At 35.6% G+C, this 19,605-nt stretch overlaps 1 protein-coding gene across 1 annotated transcript in view; it reads left to right on the forward strand.

Moving 5' to 3' along the window:
• LOC142352992 (RNA-binding protein 28-like) overlaps positions 1 to 19,605 on the forward strand; it is a 133,119-nt gene that overhangs the window by 84,118 nt on the left and 29,396 nt on the right. Inside the window, exons 3-4 of the mRNA XM_075405161.1 lie at positions 15,896 to 16,132; positions 17,030 to 17,119. Of these exons, the coding sequence (XP_075261276.1) occupies positions 15,896 to 16,132; positions 17,030 to 17,119 (327 nt within the window). The remainder of the gene's footprint in view (positions 1 to 15,895; positions 16,133 to 17,029; positions 17,120 to 19,605) is intronic.

The following is a 19,605-nucleotide window of genomic DNA, read 5'->3' on the forward strand; positions in this document are numbered from 1 at the left end:
TCGTGCTATTGTTTTTGCTCTGAATTTGAATAGATTATTAACCTTTTGCGAGCTGTCTGCAGTTTAATTCTTTTGTCCCTTTTCTGTCATCATTATAATTGAAGTTGGTAAACTGCTCCTGCTGCTGACATGATTGAGTTGAATAGTGCTGTCGTTTTCGGTTATGGCAGTTTGATTTATCCCATCATAGAGATGTTATTAAGCTGCGCGTGCAGGTTGCGATGTTCTACTTGTTACTCCTGATGAATGACTACCACTCTTTACTGGCTTGAAACGAATGTTATTTCTTCTGCTTACGGAAATTGTGGACATTAGTTTGAGCTCTTTGTTTTCCAAATTAGTAGGTTCACATTAATTGATAAGATGCTCCTGCTGCTGAGGTGACAGAGGTAACCATTGCTATCATTTTCAATTTTTGGTTTCAGCAGTTTACTTTTTTAAGTTGTGGAGATTGTAATCTCCGCTTTCAGTTTGTGATGTTCTACTTGCTAGTCCTGATAAATGATTACCACTGTTTACTGATTGCGGAAAAGCCAATGTTATATCTTCTGCTTTTGGAATTTGTAAACTTTAGGTTGTGCTCTTTTTTGCTTCCCAAATAGTGGTTTCAAATTTTTCAAATTTGTTGTGTGATGTTAGCTGTTCACATGCTGATTGATCATGTGCAAAAAAATAATGAGGTCCTTCTCTTTCTGCTAGGTTTTCTGCATCTTAGATTTGGTGTTTCCAATGTTTGAGTCATTCTGATTTTTCCAGATTTTTATATACCTCCAGCTTATCGTTCGTTTTATTGTGCTCTTGCTTTGCTTTTGAATTAGATTACTAATTTTACGGAGGAATGGTTTAGATTGTTTTTGTCCCTGTCAATTTTTTAATATGATTTTAGCCATTTCCATGATGATTATTGATGTGCTAAAAACTTTGAGCTCCTTTCCATACTTCTGCGGTGATTGCTTTTATAAAAGGTTTTTTTTCTGACTCATTTTGAACATTGACAATGAGTTTTCCAGAGATTATTCAGCATTCTACACCTCCAATATGTTGATCGTGCTATTGTTTTTGCTCTGAATTTGAATAGATTATTAACCTTATGCGAGCTGTCTGCAGTTTAATTCTTTTGTCCCTTTTCTGTCATCATTATAATTGAAGTTGGTAAACTGCTCCTGCTGCTGACATGATTGAGTTGAATAGTGCTGTCGTTTTCGGTTATGGCAGTTTGATTTATCCCATTATAGAGATGTTATTAAGCTGCGCGTGCAGGTTGCGATGTTCTACTTGTTACTCCTGATGAATGACTACAACTCTTTACTGGCTTGAAACGAATGTTATTTCTTCTGCTTACGGAAATTGTGGACATTAGGTCGAGCTCTTTTTTTCCAAATTAGTAGGTTCACATTAATTGATAAGCTGCTCCTGCTGCTGAGGTGACAGAGGTAACCATTGCTATCATTTTCAAATTTTGGTTTCAGCTGTTTACTTTTTTGAGTTGTGGAGATTGTAATCTGCGCTTTCAGTTTGTGATGTTCTACTTGCTACTCCTGATAAATGATTACCACTGTTTACTGATTGCGGAAAAGCCAATGTTATATCTTCTGCTTTTGGAATTTGTAAACTTTAGGGTGTGCTCTTTTTTGCTTCCCAAATAGTGGTTTCAAATTTTTCAAATTTGTTGAGTGTGATGTTAGCTGTTCACATGCTGATTGATCATGTGCGAAAAAATAATGAGGTCCTTCTCTTTCTGCTAGGTTTTCTGCATCTTAGATTTGGTGTTTCGAATGTTTGAGTCATTCTGATTTTTCCAGATTTTTATATACCTCCAGCTGATCGTTCGTTTTATTGTGCTCTTGCTTTGGTTTTGAATTAGATTACTAATTTTACGGAGGAATGGTATAGATTGTTTTTGTCCCTGTCAATTTTTTTATATGATTTTAGCCGTTTGCGTGATGATTATTGATATGCTAAAAACTTTGAGCTCCTTTCTATACTTTGCGATGATTGCTTTTATAAAAGGTTTTTTTTCTGACTCATTTTGAACACTGACAATGATTTTTCCAGAAATTTTTCAGCATTCTACACCTCCAACTTGTTGATCGTGTTATTGTTTTTGCTCTGAATTTGAATAGATTATTAACCTTATGCGAGCTGTCTGCAGTTTAATTCTTTTATTGTCCATTTTCTGTCATCATTATAATTGAAGTTGGTAAGCTGCTCTTGTTGCTGACATGATTGAGTTGAATAGTGCTGTCGTTTTCGGTTTATCCCATTATAGAGATGTTATTAAGCTGCGCTTGCAGGTTGCGATGTTCTACTTGTTACTCCTGATGAATGACTACCACTCTTTACTGGCTTGAAACGAATCTTATTTCTTCTGCTTACGGAAATTGTGGACATTAGATTGACCTCTTTTTTATTCCAAAATAGTAGGTTCACATTAATTGAATGTGATATTAGCTGTTGATGATGTGAGCAGATTGATGATGTGCAAAAATGACTGATTTCCTCCTTTTTTTAGTAATTGTTTTCCCCATCTTAGGTTTGCCGTTTCGAACGTTTGGATTCCAATGATTTTTGCATAGCTTATTGAGTTTTATATACCTCCAGCTTATTGTTCGTTTTTTGTGCTCCTCCTGCTTTGGTTTTCAATTAGATTACTAGTTTTACAGAAAACTTGTATAAATTGTTTTTCTACTGTTTTTGTCAATTCTTTTAAATGTAATTTTAGCTGTTGACATGATGATTAATAATACGCTAAAGTTATTGAGCGCCTTCTCTCTGTACTTCTGTTGTGATTGCTTTTATGTAAGATTTTGTGTTTTGAATTCCAATGATTATTCAGTATTCTATACCTCCAACTCGTCCTTCTTGTTTTTGTTTTTGCTCTAATTTTGAATAGACTATTGGTTTTCTGCAAGTCGTGTGTAGTTTAATTCTGTTGTCTTTTTTTGACATGTGTTTGCTGGAGTTGATAAGCTGCTCCTGCTGCTGAAGTGACAGAGGTAACCATTGCTATCATTTTCAGATTTTTGTTTCAGCAGTTTACTTTTTCAAGGTGTGGAGATTGTAATCTGCGCTTTCAATTTGTGATGTTCTACTTGCTACTCCTGATAAATGATTACCACTGTTTGCTGATTGCGGAAAAGCCAATGTTATATCTTCTGCTTTTGGAATTTGTAAACTTTAGGTTGTGCTCTTTTTTGCTTCCCAAATAGTGGTTTCAAATTTTTCAAATTTATTGAGTGTGGTGTTAGCTGTTCACATGCTGATTGATCATGTGCAAAAAAAAAATAATGAGGTCCTTCTCTTTCTGCTAGGTTTTCTGCATCTTAGATTTGGTGTTTTAAATGTTTGAGTCATTCTGATTTTTCCAGATTTTTATATACCTCCAGCTGATCGTTCGTTTTATTGTGCTCTTGCTTTGGTTTGAATTAGATTACTAATTTTACGGAGGAATGTTATAGATTGTTTTTGTCCCTGTCAATTTTTTTGAATGATTTTAGCCATTTGCATGACGATTATTGATGTGCTAAAAACTTTGAGCTCCTTTCCATACTTCTGCGGTGATTGCTTTTATAAAAGGTTTTTTTTCTGACTCATTTTGAACATTGACAATGATTTTTCCAGAGATTATTCAGCATTCTACACCTCCAACTTGTTGATCGTGCTATTGTTTTTGCTCTGAATTTGAATAGATTATTAACCTTATGCGAGCTGTCTGCAGTTTAATTCTTTTATTGTCCATTTTCTGTCATCATTATAATTGAAGTTGGTAAGCTGCTCTTGCTGCTGACATTTTTGAGTTGAATAGTGCTGTCGTTTTTGGTTATGGCAGTTTGATTTATCCCATTATAGAGATGTTATTAAGCTGCGCGTGCAGGTTGCGATGTTCTACTTGTTACTCCTGATGAATGACTACCACTCTTTACTGGCTTGAAACGAATGTTATTTCTGCTTACGGAAATTGTGGACATTAGGTTGAGCTCTTTTTTATTCCAAAATAGTAGGTTCACATTAATTGAATGTGATGGTAGCTGTTAACAAGCTGATTGATGATGTGCAAAAAGACTGATTTCCTCCTTTTTTTAGTAATTGTTTTCCCCATCTTAGGTTTGCTGTTTCGAACGTTTGGGTTCCAATGATTTTTGCATAGCTTATTGGGTTTTATATACCTCCAGCTTATTTCTCGTTTTTTGTGCTCCTGCTTTGGTTTTCAATTAGATTACTAGTTTTCCAGAAAACTTGTATATATTGTTTTTCTACTGTTTTTGTCAATTGTTTTAAATGTGATTTTAGCTGTTGACATGATGATTAATAATACGCTAAAGTTATTGAGCTCCTTCTCTCTGTACTTCTGTTGTGATTGCTTTTATGTAAGATTTTGTGTTTTGAATTCCAATGATTATTCATTATTCTATACCTCCAACTCATTCTTCTTATTTTTGTTTTTGCTCTAATTTTGAATAGACTATTGGTTTTCTGCAAGTCGTGTGTAGTTTAATTCTGTTGTCTTTTTTTGACATGTGTTTGCTGGAGTTGATAAGCTGCTCCTGCTGCTGAAGTGACAGAGGTAACCATTGCTATCATTTTCAGATTTTTGTTTCAGCAGTTTACTTTTTCAAGGTGTGGAGATTGTAATCTGCGCTTTCAATTTGTGATGTTCTACTTGCTACTCCTGATAAATGATTACCACTGTTTACTGATTGCGGAAAAGCCAATGTTATATCTTCTGCTTTTGGAATTTGTAAACTTTAGGGTGTGCTCTTTTTTGCTTCCCAAATAGTGGTTTCAAATTTTTCAAATTTGTTGAGTGTGATGTTAGCTGTTCACATGCTGATTGATCATGTGCGAAAAAATAATGAGGTCCTTCTCTTTCTGCTAGGTTTTCTGCATCTTAGATTTGGTGTTTCCAATGTTTGAGTCATTCTGATTTTTCCAGATTTTTATATACCTCCAGCTGATCGTTCGTTTAATTGTGCTCGTGCTTTGGTTTGAATTAGATTACTAATTTTACGGAGGAATGGTATAGATTGTTTTTGTCCCTGTCAATTTTTTTAATATGATTTTAGCCGTTTGCATGATGATTATTGATATGCTAAAAACTTTGAGCTCATTTCTATACTTCTGCGGTGATTGCTTTTATAAAAAGTTTTTTTCGACTCATTTTGAACACTGACAATGATTTTTCCAGAGATTATTCAGCATTCTACACCTCCAACTTGTTGATCGTGCTATTGTTTTTGCTCTGAATTTGAATAGATTATTAACCTTATGCGAGCTGTCTGCAGTTTAATTCTTTTGTCCCTTTTCTGTCATCATTATAATTGAAGTTGGTAAGCTGCTCTTGCAGCTGACATGAATGAGTTGAATAGTGCTGTCGTTTTCCGTTATGGAAGTTTAATTTATCACATTATGGAGATGTTGTTAAGCTGAGCGTGCAGGTTGCGATGTACTACTTGTTACTCCTGATGAATGACTACCACTCTTTACTGGCTTGAAACGAATGTTATTTCTTCTGCTTACGGAAATTGTGGACATTAGGTTGAGCTCTTTTTTATTCCAAAATAGTAGGTTCACAGCTGTTCACATGCTGATTGATGATCTGCAAAAATGACTCATTTCCTTCTTTTTTGGTAATTGCTTTCATCATCTTGGGTTTGCTGTTTCGAACGTTTGGCTTCCGATGATTTTTCCATAGGTTCTTGAGTTTTATATCCCTACAGTTGATCGTTCCTTTTATTGTGGTCTCCCTTTGGTTTTCAATTAGATTAATAATTTTCGGAAGACTTGTATAGATTGTTTTTCTACTTTCCCTGTCATTTTTTTTTCAATGTGATTTTAGCTGTTCGCATGATGATTATTGATATGCTAAGAACATTGAGCTTCTTTCTATACTTCTGTGGTGATTGCTTTTGAAAGATTTTGTTTTTTGAGCTTCTGGCTCATTTTGAACACTAACAATGATCTTCCCGGAGATTATTCAGCATTCTGCACCTCCAGTTTGTCGTTCGTGTTATTGTTTTCGCTCTGAATTTGAATAGATTATTTTACCTTATGCGAGCTGTGTGCAGTTGAATCCTTTTGTCCCTTTTCTGTCATCACTATAATTGAAGTTGGTAAGCTGCTCTTGCAGCTGACATGATTGAGTTGAATAGTACTTTCGTTTTCGGTTATGGCAGTTCAATTTATCACATTATGGAGATGTTAAGCTGCGCGTTCATGTTGCGACATTGTACTTACTACTCCTGATGTATGACTACCACTCTTTACTGGCTTGAAACTGGAATGTTATTTCTTCTGCTTACGGAAATTGTGGACATTAGGTTGAACTCTTTTTCATTCCAAAATAGTAGGTTCACAGCTGTTCACATGCTGATTGATGATGTGCATGATGATTGATGATTATTGTTTTGGCTCTGAATTTGAACAGATTATTTTACCTTATGCGAGCTGTGTGCAGTTGGATCCTTTTGTCCCTTTTCTGTCATCACTATAATTGAAGTTGGTAAGCTGCTCTTGCAGCTGACATGATTGAGTTGAATAGTAATTTCGTTTTCGGTTATGGCAGTTTAATTTATCACTTTATGGAGATGCTAAGCTGCGCGTTCATGTTGCGACATTCTACTTACTACTCCTGATGTATGACTACCACTCTTTACTGGCTTGAAACTGGAATGTTATTTCTTCTGCTTTTTGAAATTGTGGACATTAGGTTGAGCTCTTTTTCATTCCAAAATAGTAGGTTCACAGCTGTTCACATGCTGATTGATGATGTGCAAAAATGACTGATTTCCTTCTTTTTTGGTAATTGCTTTCATCATCTTGGGTTTGCTGTTTCGAACGTTTGGCTTCCGATGATTTTTCCATAGGTTCTTGAGTTTTATATCCCTCCAGGTGATCGTTCTTTTTATTGTGGTCTCGCTTTGGTTTTCAATTAGATTAATAATTTTCGGAAGACTTGTATTGATTGTTTTTCTACTTTCCCTGTCATTTTTTTTTCAATGTGATTTTAGCTGTTCGCATGATGATTATTGATATGCTAAAAACATTGAGCTCCTTTCTATACTTCTGTGGTGATTGCTTTTATGAAAGGTTCTGTTTTTTTGAGCTTCTGACTCATTTTGAACTCTGACAATGAATAACTCTTTCCAGAGATTATTCAGCATTCTACACCTCCAACTTGTCGTTCGTGTTATTGTTTTCGCTCTGAATTTGAATAGATTATTTACCTTATGCGAGCTGTGTGCAGTTGAATCCTGTTGTCCCTTTTCTGTTATCATTATAAATGAAGTTGGTAAGCTGCTCTTGCAGCTAACATGACTGAGTTGAATAGTGCTGTCGTTTTCGGTTATGGTAGTTTAATTTATCACATTAGGGAGATGTTAAGCTTCGCCTTTGGGTTGCGATGTTCTACTTGCTACTCCTTATGAATGACTACCACTCTTCACTGGCTTGAAACTGGAATGTTATTTCTTCTGCTTACGGAAATTTTGGACATAAGGTTGAGCTTTTCTATTCCAAAGTAGTGGGTTTACATTAATTGAATGTGATTTTAGCTGTTCACATGCTGATTGATGTTGTGCAAAATTGACTGATTTCCTTGTTTTTTTGGTAATTGCTTTCCTCATCTGAGGTTTGCTGTTTCGAACGTTTGGCTTCCGATGTTTTTTCCATAGGTTCTTCAGTTTTGTATCCCTCCAATTAGCTTTGGTTTTCAAGTAGATTACTAGTTTTCGGAAGAGTTATAAAGATTGTTTTTCTACTGTCCCTGTCGTTTTTTTTTCAATGTGATTTAAGCTGTTCACATGATGATTAATGATATGCTGAAATTATTGAGATCCTTCTTTCTGTACTTCTGTGGTGATTGCTTTTATGTCAAGTTTTGTGTTTTAAATTTCTGACTTTCAATGATTTTTCCACAGATTATTCAGTATTCTATACCTCCAACTCGTCCTTCTTGTTTTTGTTTTTGCTCTGATTTTGAATAGACTATTGGTTTTCTGCAAGTCGTGTGTAGTTTAATTCTGTTGTCTTTTTTCGACATGTGTTTGCTGGAGTTGATAAGCTGCTCCTGCTGCTGAAATGACAGAGGTAACATTTGCTATCATGTTCAAATTTTGGTTTCAGCAGTTTACTTTATTAAGTTGTGGAGATTTTAAGCTGCGCTTTTAGTTTGTGATGTTCTACTTGCTACTCCTGATAAATGTTTACCTTTGTTTACTGATTGCGGAAAAGCAAATTTTATGTCTTTGCTTTTGGAATTTGTAAACTTTAGGTTGTGCTCTTTTTTGCTTCTCAAATAGTGGTTTCAAATTTTTCAAATTTATTGAATGTGATGTTAGATGTTCACATGCTGATTGACGATGTTCAAAAATGACTGATTTCCTTCTTTTGGTTTTTTTGGTAATTGCTTTCCTCATCTTAGGTTTGCTGTTTCAAACGTATGGCTGCCGATGATTTTTCCATAGGTTCTTGAGTTTTATATACCTCCAGCTGGTCGTTCGTTTTAGTGTGCCCTTGCTTTGGTTTTGAATTAGTTTACTTATTTTACGGAATTGTGTAGATTTTTTTTGTCGCTGTCATTTTTTAAATGTGATTTTAGCTGTCCGCATGATGATTATTGATATGCTAAAAATATTGAGCTCCTTTCTGTACTTCTGTGGTGATTGCTTTTGTGAACGGTTTTGTTTTTTGAACTTCTGACTCATTTTGAACTCTGACAATGATTTTAGCAGAGATTATTTGGCATTCTACACCTCCAACTTGTTGTTCGTGTTATTGTTTTTGTTCTGAATTTGAATAGATTACCAACCCTATGCGAGCTGTCTGCAGTTTAATTCTTTTTTGTCCGTGTTCTGTCACCATTATATTGAAGTTGGTAAGCTGCTCTTGCTGCTGATATGATTGAATTGAATAGTGCTGTCATTTTCGGCTATGACAGTTTAATTTATCACATTATGGAGATGTTATTAGGCTGCGCTTTCAGTTTGCAATGTTCTACTTGTTACTCCTGATGAATGACTACACTCTTTACTGGCTTGAAACGAATGTTATTTCTTCTGCTTACGGAAATTGTGGACATTAGGTTGAGCTCTTTTTTGTTCCAAAATAGTAGGTTCACATTTATTGAATGTTATGTTAGCTGTTAACAAGCTGATTGATGATGTTTAAAAATGACTGATTTCCTTTTTTTGGTAATTGCTTTCCTCATCTTAGGTTTGCTTATTCGAACGTATGGCTTCCGATGATTTTTCCATAGGTTCTTCAGTTTTGTATCCCTCCAGCTGATCATTCCTTTTTATTGTGGTCTCGCTTTGGTTTTCAAGTAGATTACTAATTTTCTGAAGACTGTGATAATCTGTTTTTCTACTGTCCCTGACTTTTTTTTTCAATGTGATTTAAGCTGTTTACATGATGATTAATGATGTGCTGAATTTATTGAGATCCTTTCTGCTTTTCTGTGGTGATTGCTATTATGTCATGTTTTGTGTTCTAAATTTCTGACTTTCATTGATGTTTCCACAAATTATTCAGTATTCTATACTTCCAACTCGTCCGCGTTTTTGTTTTTGATCTGTTTTTGAGTAGAATTTTGGCTTCCTGCAATTCGTATTTAGTTTAATTTTTTTGTCTCTTTTCTGACATGCGCGTTGCTGGAGTTGATAAGCTGCTCCTGCAGCTGACGTGGTTGAGGTAGCAATTGCTATCATATTCTGATTTTGGTTACAGCAGTTTATTTTATTAAATTGTGGAGATTTTAAACTGCGCTTTGTTTGTGATGTTCTTCTTGCTACTCCTGATGAATGATTACCACTGTTTACTGATTGAGGAAACTCAAATGTTATATCATCTGCTTTTCGAATTTGTGAACATTAGGTTGAGCTCTGTTTTGCTTCTCAAATAGTTGATTCAAATTTTTGAAGTTTATTGAATGTGATGTTAGCTGTTCAAAATCTGATCGATGATGTGCAAAAATGACCGATTTCCTTGTTTTTTTTGGTAATTGTTTTCCTCATCTTTGGTTTGCTGTTTCGAACGTTTGGCTTCCGATGATTTTCCATAGGTTCTTGAGTTTTATATACTTCCAGCTGACCGTTCGTTATAGTGTGCTCTTGCTTTGGTTTTGAATTAGATTACTGATTTTACGGAATTGTATAGATTGTTTTCGTCCCTGTGATTTTTTAAATGTGATTTTAGCTGCTCGTATGATGATTATTGATATGCCAAAAACATTGAGCTCCTTTCTATTATTCTGTGGTAATTGTTCTTGTGAAAGGTTTTGGTTTTTGAACTTCTTACTCATTTTGAACTCTGACACTGATTTTTCCAGAGATTATTCAGCATTCTACACCTCCAACTAGTCGTTCGTGTTACTGTTCTTCCTCTGAATTTGATTAGATTATTTAGCTTATGCAAGCTGTGGGCAGGTTATTTGAGTTGAATAGTGCTGTCATTTTCGGTTATGGCAGTTTAATTTATCACATTATGGAGATGTTATTAAGCTGCGCATTCATGTTGCGACATTCTACTTACTACTGATGAATGACTACCACTCTTCACTGTCTTGAAACTGGAATGTTATTTCTTCTGCTAACGGAAATTGTGGACATTAGGTTGAGCTCTTTTTGATTCCAAAATAGTAGGTTCACATTAATTGAATGTGATGTTAGCTGTTCACATGCTGATTGATGATGTGCAAAAATGGCTGATTTCCTTCTTTTTTGGTAATTGCTTTCCTCATCTTGGGTTTGCTGTTTCTAAAGTTTGGCTTCCGATGATTTTTCCATAGTTTCTTTAGTTTTTTTTTCCTGCAGCTGATCGTTCTTTTTATTGTGGTCTCGCTTGCGTTTTCAATTAGATTACTAATTTTCGGAAGACTTTTATAGATTGTTTTTCTACTGTCTCTGACATTCTTTTTTCAATGTGATTTAAGCTGTTCACATGATGATTAATGATATGCTGAAATTGTTGAGATCCTTCTTTCTGTACTTCTTTGGTGATAGCTTTTATGTCAAGTTTTGTGTTCTAATTTTCTGACTTTCAATGATGTTTCCGCAGATCATTCAGTATTCTTTACTTCCAACTCGTCGTTCGTGTTTTTGTCTTTTCTCTGTTTTTGAGTAGAATTTTGGCTTTCTGCAATTCGTATTTAGTTTAATTCTTTTGTCTCTTTTCTGACATGCGCGTTACTGAAGTTGATAAGCTGCTCCTGCTGCTGAGGTGGTTGAGGTAGCAATTGCTATAATATCCTAATTTTGGTTACAGCAGCTTACTTTATTAAATTGTGGAGATTTTAAATTGCGCTTTGTTTGTGTTTTTCTACTTGCTACTCCTGATGAATGATTACCACTGTTTACTGATTTAGGAAACTCAAATGTTATATCATCTGCTTTTCGAATTTGTGAACATTAGGTTGAGCTCTGTTTTGCTTCTCAAATAGTTGATTCAAATTTTTGAAGTTTATTGAATGTGATGTTAGCTGTTCAAATGCTGATTGATGATGTGCAAAAATGACTGATGTCCTTCTTTTTGTTTTTTTGGTAATTGTTTTCCTCATCTTAGGTTTGCTGTTTCGAACGTTTGGCTTCCGATGATTTTCCATAGGTTCGAGTTTTATGTACCTCCAGCTGATCGTTTTATTGTGCTCTTGCTTTGGTTTTGAATTAGATTACTAATTTTACGGACGAATTTTATTGCGTGTTTTTGTCGCTGTCTATTTTATAAAAGTGAGTTTAGCTGTTCGCCTCATGATTATTGATATGCTAAAAATATTGAGCTCATTTCTGTACTTCTGTGGTGATTGCTTTTGTGAACGGTTTTGTTTTTTGAACTTCTGACTTATTTTGAACTCTGACAATGATTTTTGCAGAGATTATTTGGCATTCTACACCTCCAACTTGTTGTTTGTGTTATTGTTTTTGTTCTGAATTTGAATAGATTACCAACCCTATGCGAGCTGTCTGCAGTTTAATTCTTTTTTCCGTGTTCTGTCATCATTATATTGAAGTTGGTAAGCTGCTCTTGCTGCTGATATGATTGAATTGAATAGTGCTGTCATTTTCGGCTATGACAGTTTAATTTATCACATTATGGAGATGTTATTAGGCTGCGCTTTCAGTTTGCAATGTTCTACTTGCTACTCCTGATGAGTGACTGCCATTCTTTACTGGCGTGAAACTGAAGTGTTAATTCTGCTTATGGAAATTGTGGACATTAGGTTGAGCCCTATTTTATTCAAAAATAGTGGGTTCACTTCAATTGAATGTAATGTTGGCTGTTCAATTGCTGATTGGTGATGTGCAAAAATGACTGATTTCCTTCTTTTTGTTTTTTTTTGTTTTGGTAATTGCTTTCCTCATCTTAGGTTTGCTGTTTCGAACGTTTGGCTTCCAATGATTTTTCACTAGCTTCTTGAGTGTTATATCCCTCCAGCTGATCGTTCCTTTTTTTGTGGTCTCGCTATGGTTTTCTTTCAGATTACTACTTTTCGGAAGACTTTTACATAATGTTTTTCTGCTGTCCCTGCTGTCATTTTTTCAATGTGATTTTAGCTGTTCACATGATGAATAATGATATGCTAATTTTATTGAGATCCTTCTTTCTGTACTTCTGTGGTGATTGCTTTTATGTCAGGTTATGTATTTTGAATTTCTGACTTTCAATTATTTTTTCACAGATTGTTCAGTATTCTATACCTCCGAATCGTTCGTGTTTTCGTTTTTGCCCTGATTTTGAGTAGATTATTGGCTTTCTGCAAGCCGTATATAGTTTAATTCTTTTCTCTTTTCTGACATGAGCGTTACTGGAGTTGATAAGCTGCTCCTGCTGCTGACCTGATTGAGGTACCAATGGCTATCATATTCAAATTTTGGTTACAGCAGTTTACTTTATTAATTTTGGAGTTTTTAAGCTGCGCTTTATTTGTGATGTCATACTTGCTACTCCTGATGAATGATTACCACTGTTAACAGATTGAGGAAACTCAAATGTTTTATTTTCTTCTTTTGGAATTTGTGAACATTAGGTTGAGCTCTTTTTTGCTTCCCAAATAAGGGTTTTAATTTTTTCCAATTTATTGGATGTGATGTTAGCTTTTCTAATTACTTGTCATTAGTTTTTGGTCTGGTTTTACAATATATTGTTTTTACGCAAGTTCTTAGGCTCTTTCTTTTACCGTCAATTCTCAAATTAGATTGTAACTGGAGTTGGTAAGCTGCTCTGGCTGCTGACATGATGGAGTTGAGAAGTGCTACCTTATTCAAAGAGTGGTTACTGAAGTTCAATTTATCACATTATTGAGATGTCATCAAGCTGCGGTTTCAGGTTGTGATGTTGTACTTGCTACTCCTGATGAATGATTACAAGTCTGTTTTGACTTCAATCTGAAATACCCTATATCTTCGTCTTTCAAAAAATTTGATTATTAGGTTGATTTCTTTTTGATCCCCAATTAGTGAGTTTACTTTTCTTGAATGTGATGTTAGCTGTTCACATGCTGATTAATGATGTTCAAAAATGACAGATTTCCTTGTTGTTTTTCTGGTAATTGCTGTAGATAGACGTGAGTAGGTTGCTTTTTATGTCAATTTTCTGATTGCATTTTAACTTGTGTAGGCAAGCTGCTCTTCAGCTGACATAATTGAGTTCAAAAAGCTATCGCATTCAAAGAGTGGTTACTGAAGTTTAATTTATCACATTATGGAGCTGTTATCTAGATGCGCGTTGAGTTTGTGATGTTCTACTCTTTACTCCTGTTGAGTGATTTTCCGTTTGACCAATGATTTTCCCGTAGCTCCTTTAATTTTCTATACGTCTAACGTTTAGGTCTGGTTTTTAAATGATAAATTTACACACAACGTGCGTAGGTTGTTTCTTCTTTTGTCTATTTTCTAATTAGGTTGTAACTGGTGTTGGTAAGCTGCTCCTGCTGTCATATTCAATGTTCTGTTAAGGCAGTTACTTTATCACTTTATGGAGATGTTATCAAGCTGCGCGTTCAGTTGATAGTTTTCCACTTGCCACTCCTGATGAATGATTACCACACTTTACTGAATTGAAACTCGATTGTTATATCTTCCGCTTTCAGAAATTATGACCATTTGGCTAAGCTCATATTGTGTTCACATTTTATTGAGCGTGATGTTAGCTGTTCACATGCTGATTGGCGATGTGCAAAAGCGACCGAGTTCCTTTTTTGGTACTTTTTGGTACTTCCTTTCTGCGTCTTAGTTTTTCTGTTTCGAACTTTTGACTTCCAATGGTTTTCCCATAGATTCTTAAGTTTTCTTGCATTAGATTATTAGGCTTTTGCAGAGGCTTGCAGATTGTTTTTTCTGCTCTCCTTGTCATTTGTTAATTGTGATGTTAGCTCGTCACATGCTGATTCATGATGTTCTATAATTACAGGTCCTTCTTACTCTATTTCTGTGGTAATTCTTTTCATGTTTTTTCTGCTCTCCTTGTCATTTGTTAATTGTGATGTTAGCTCGTCACATGCTGATTCATGATGTTCTATAATTACAGGTCCTTCTTACTCTATTTCTGTGGTAATTCTTTTCATCTAAGGTTTTGTATTGCGAAATTTTTATTTCGAATCATTTTTCCATAGTTTCAGAGTTTTCTCTTTCCCGCTGAACGCTCGTTATTTTGTTTTTTCTCTGGTTTTAAAATTGTTCGTTAACCTTACGCAAGGCGTCTGTAATTTTGTCGTCCACTGGCCATAATCTGACTATATTTTGATTGGCATTCGTGAACTGCACCTGCTGCAGGAACGATTGATTTGAAAAAGGCTATCATTTTCTCTAACGGGAGTTTAGTTTACCACATTGAAGAGGGTTCAAAGCTACGAGTTCAGTTTGTGACGTTCTTCTTGCTACTCATGGATGATTGTCACTCTGTTGACTTGAGGAAAGTCAAATGGTTTATTTTTTTTGCATTCAGAAATTGTGAATTTTAGGTCGAGCTCCTTTAGATTAAATTCAGTATCAACTTCTACAAATTTTTTTACATTGAGGCCGTCGGCTTTAAAACTCAAAATGAATTGATGAATTGTTGATTGTACAATACTGACTTTTGGGTCGATTTTTCGTCTGGTTTTGTTTATCCAATTTCGCTTTTTTCATGTTTTCGATATTTGTGTAGTTTTGATAAAGTATAGATATATTAGTTGTGTTTCGTGTCTCTTTGCTTAAAGTCAATCTTTTTCTTATTCCCCTGTTGTAGTCTTTGCTTGAGTTCCTGATTTGTTTGTGATTATTTGCTTTTGCACTTTTAATCATTTATTTGCATTTCATATTGATCTCTTGGATATTCTCTACCTCCAGCTGTGGTATTTGATTCCTAATCTATTCTGTGCTGTTCCAGCTTTGAAAGCGATTTAGCGACCTTATGCAAAATATTTTTTTTCTATTTTCCCTGTTCTGATTAGTCTCTTGAATGAGTTGATTATTTGCCCTTGCTATTAGATCGGTTGACACGACAAATAAGCTATCTTTCTAAAGTAACTGGAGCTTAATTTATCGGATTATAGAAATGTTTTCAAGTACACTTTCATTTTGTGAGACTCATTGATATACCTGAAGAATGATTACCACTCGGTACTGACTTACGGAGAATAAATTAGTTCATCTTTTCCATTCAGAATTGTGACTTTTCGAGCGTATTTAGATTCAATCTTTGTTAAGTTTGTTTTCCATTTTTGTGATGTTAGCTCTACTCATGCTCATTGGTAATTAAAAATCACTCAAGAGCTTGAATTCTGTATTTTGTACTTAGGTCTTAGCTTTCTCCAAGTGAGATTTTGTGTTTTGAACGTGTCAGTTTCCATGACTATAATAGAAAACAGTCAGAATTTGTATAGCGAGAATTTGTTCGGAATTCTAATTAATCTGTTGTCGTTTAGGTTGTACATTGTCATCTAAAATCCTCGGGGATGAAGATAGTGAGATAAGGGAGGAGCTAAAACGTCTTCAGGAGACAAAAAGGGCTGAGCAGCTAGACAAGAGCAAAGTGCGTGGCTCTGACAAGAGAGGGCGTCTCATTGTGCGCAATCTGCATTGGAGGATTGGAGAAGATGCTTTAAAAAAGATGTTCTCAACTGTAGGCACGGTGACAGAAGTTCAGATTCCGCTACACAATGGTACGCTTTCTAGATCTTATCCCCCCCCCCCCCGCCCTCACACACACGCGTATGCTTATACGCACACATATTGTCTCTTAGTATGATCCTGCCATGGAAAATTTATGTGCTGTTATTTAGCTGTCTTACTGTATAATGAGATAGCACGTTTGTGGATTTGTAAAAGCTATATTGCCGCTAAATCGGGACAAGCAAAAGGTTGAACTTTGCTGGAAATGTAAGCCTGAAATGAATATATGCGGTCGTGTTCCCATTTCAGTGGTTGAAACGGCATGGTGGCGATTAGACGGTCGGAGTTAAAAATAGACCCATCACTTAATTTTTGAAGTGAAATAGTGAAGTTCAGCCTTGAAATTATTGAATTATAATGTTAATTGTTTGAAGTATGAAAAGATATATGTACCTCAATCCACGTGCTGATTTACATCTTGGTTATTTATGAAATGAGTGAATGCAACAAGGAGCTAACACGTGCTATTTATACCAGATTTGTCCCCAACTTTTCATATTGCTATGTGTGATCTGTTGACCCTTGATCTTTGGAGAAGTAAATTATCAGAGTAAATAGCTAGTAAAGATCGGATGTCATGAGAAGTCATGAAAGTTATAAATTACAGGTGATCACCATGAATGTAAAAGTGCGTGGGGTAATAAATAAGGGCTGAATTTTGTGCTAATCGCCACAGTTGTCCACCATTATTTCTAATTTAACTATTCGATTACAAGATTTGTCTCTGCGTTCCCATTAGCCGACAGAAATATTCTACTTTCGAGGATCTTACTTTTAATGTTATGCGGTTTTGAAATGGAAATTTTTAAATTCGTGTTTTATGCTGGCTGAAAAGCAAGCCGTTGTGAAATGTGTTAGCATTTTGATGTTACTAATTAAGTGTTTAGGAAAGAAGCGGGGATTCGCGTTCGTGCAGTTCGAAACACGTGAACTGGCCATGCAGGCTATAAACAAATACAATGCTCACCAACTTAAAGGTAACCCAACTCTCATACTTGGTTAACTCTTTTTCAACGATGTGAGGACCTTTTGTACATTTGTTATTGACAGCCAAGATTATTGGTTTACCGGAAGTACTATTTGTTCAAACGGCCTTTTGACCAAAAAAGTGAAACGAAAGTGAGTACAATTTCAACTTATGCTGAACTTATTATTTCTGAGCGAGAGATGTTTTGTTAATTATGCGAAGCGTTCAGTGAATGACGTTTCAACTTTGGGGCTATGTTTTTGTAATAAAGGTTTTTTTTGCTTTTGAGTATTATTAATTGCTCTCAAACAAAATTTGTAGCAATTACATTAGCCCTGTGGTTTTTTATACGATTTTTCACGTGACCAATTTTTCGTCTGACCCATTTGACTTATCGTTCTCAAAAACGGGATAAACGAGTAGCGCTCGGGGGGCAGCAAGTGGCCAGGCAGCTCCTAAAGCCTTACGCCTTTCTAGTCTCTAAGTATGCGATTTACCAAAACTGTTTTGAGGAGACAATTTCAGGGTGTGAAGGGGGCGGTTCATAGTCTTCAAAGTTTGACCCCCCTCATTCAACCCTAACCCCCCCACTCAATTAAATCCCCCCATTGAGCTCACAACCCCTAAGGCTAGCATCTCGAAGCCCCAGCTGGCTACTACCGAAGCCAACCGGTCGCGTTTGGGAGCAATTCGCCCGACGTTAGTTGGTTAGGTTTCTGTTTCTTTGTCTTCATAATAATTTAAATTTTGCAATAGTTTTGAATTCTCTGTCTTATATAATCCCAAAAAGAGAGAAGTGTATCTTGTTTTCGTCTTAATGACTGTGGCGACAAAACAGAAAATAAAGTTCAATTCAGTTCAGCTTTTTTGAATATTATCTGCCTTATGCTTTTCCAATGTGTCTTTTGTGTCGTGGTTTTAATTGCTATTTCGAGTTCTATGTTTTTCGGATCTCAACCACAAGTGTTTGGCCTGATCAGTTTTTCGAGCCTATCAGTATTTGTCTATCCTAAACATTTTGGCCAATTTTGATTGGTACCTGATTTTTTTCTGTTTATACAAAATTTTGCGGTATCCAGATTTCTAATTGATTTTTTCTGTAAAATTTACGTCTTCTCAAGATTCTGTTAATCTGTGCGGCTTTTTGTATAGTTGCTAAATGATGTCGTAATTGTCTTTATTTAGCTTGTTCCCGTAATGTCAATCCTCAAAACTCTCATTTTGATAGGTGTAAATTGTTACCAAATTTTTTAATGAAAATATTTTGAGGTAAAGAATCAATGCCTTAAGAAAAAAAGAATGATTTCGTTTGTAGTTATGGTTTCCGTTGAAATTTCGAGGCTTGGAGTTGATTCCGGAATTGTTGCTGCTGTTTTTAATTGCTCTCAAAGGAATTTGGTTGCAATTACATTAGTCCTGTGGTCTTTTTAATGCGATTTTTCGCTTGGCCGATTTTTCTTCTGATGCATTCGATTTTCCCGCAAAAACGGGATAAACCGGTAGCACTCGAAAGGCATAAAGTGGCCGAGCATTTCTCTGAGAGCCTTACACTTTACTATTTTACGGTTTCTAGGTATGCGATTCACCGAAATTGTTTTGAAGAGACAATTTCAGGGTGTAAAGGGGCCTTTCTTAATATTTTGATCCCCTTCAGTCACCCCGCCCAACCCTCACCCGCCATCAGGCCCACATTACCCCCTCTCCTCTTGATAGTCACGCTATCCGCCCTCCTCTACTGTCGTTTTTAAACCCCCCCCCCCCCCCAACCATCTCATCTAGCCTTCGCAACCCTACCCCCCCCCCCCATCGCTTGACCCCCCCCCCCCCCAGACACACTCCGGTCGTTGTAGAGCAATTTGCCCGACATTAGAGTAATTGCAAAATTGCATATAACTTTTTGGATTAATAGCTTTCATTTTATAAATGGTTCTGTTTTGATACGTAATTTAGGTAAAGCTTCAGTGCATTTTTCTTAATTTTCAAGGCTTCAGGACATTTTTGCTGTTTTCCTTACTTGTTTGGGTCACTCGCTGTAAAGAAGTCAATGGTGGCTAATATATGGTTTTCTGACGGCTGTTTATTTAATAAAAAAATGAGTGTAAACGCTAAATTTTTTCGACTTTTGACGTCTCACAAAGTGTACTTTACAAATGGAATAGTTTTCGTTGATTTTTGTGATAGATCTTGTAAAAAGAAAAGTAGTCCAAAACAAGCTGAAGTAATAATTTTTAATAACGTCAAATGGGTACATTTAACAACCGGAGAATTTTTCACTTTATATGTTTGCATAAAGTAAAAAATTTGAGTTTTTTTGGTTTGTCGCTTCTCAAATAATGCACGCTCCAGATAGAATAGTTGTCATTGATCATTGATTTTTATAGAAAAGATACCTCAAAAACGTAGCTGTCAGAAAGTTTCCTAAATGTCAGAATTTTTGTTCCGACGCTCTTGAGGGGGGAGGAACTATATACTCAAATGGGTTTTTTTTTGTTCCGT

This window comes from Convolutriloba macropyga, chromosome 14, assembly GCF_964194025.1.
Source record: "Convolutriloba macropyga chromosome 14, txConMacr16.3, whole genome shotgun sequence".
Lineage (NCBI taxonomy): Eukaryota > Metazoa > Xenacoelomorpha > Acoela > Convolutidae > Convolutriloba > Convolutriloba macropyga.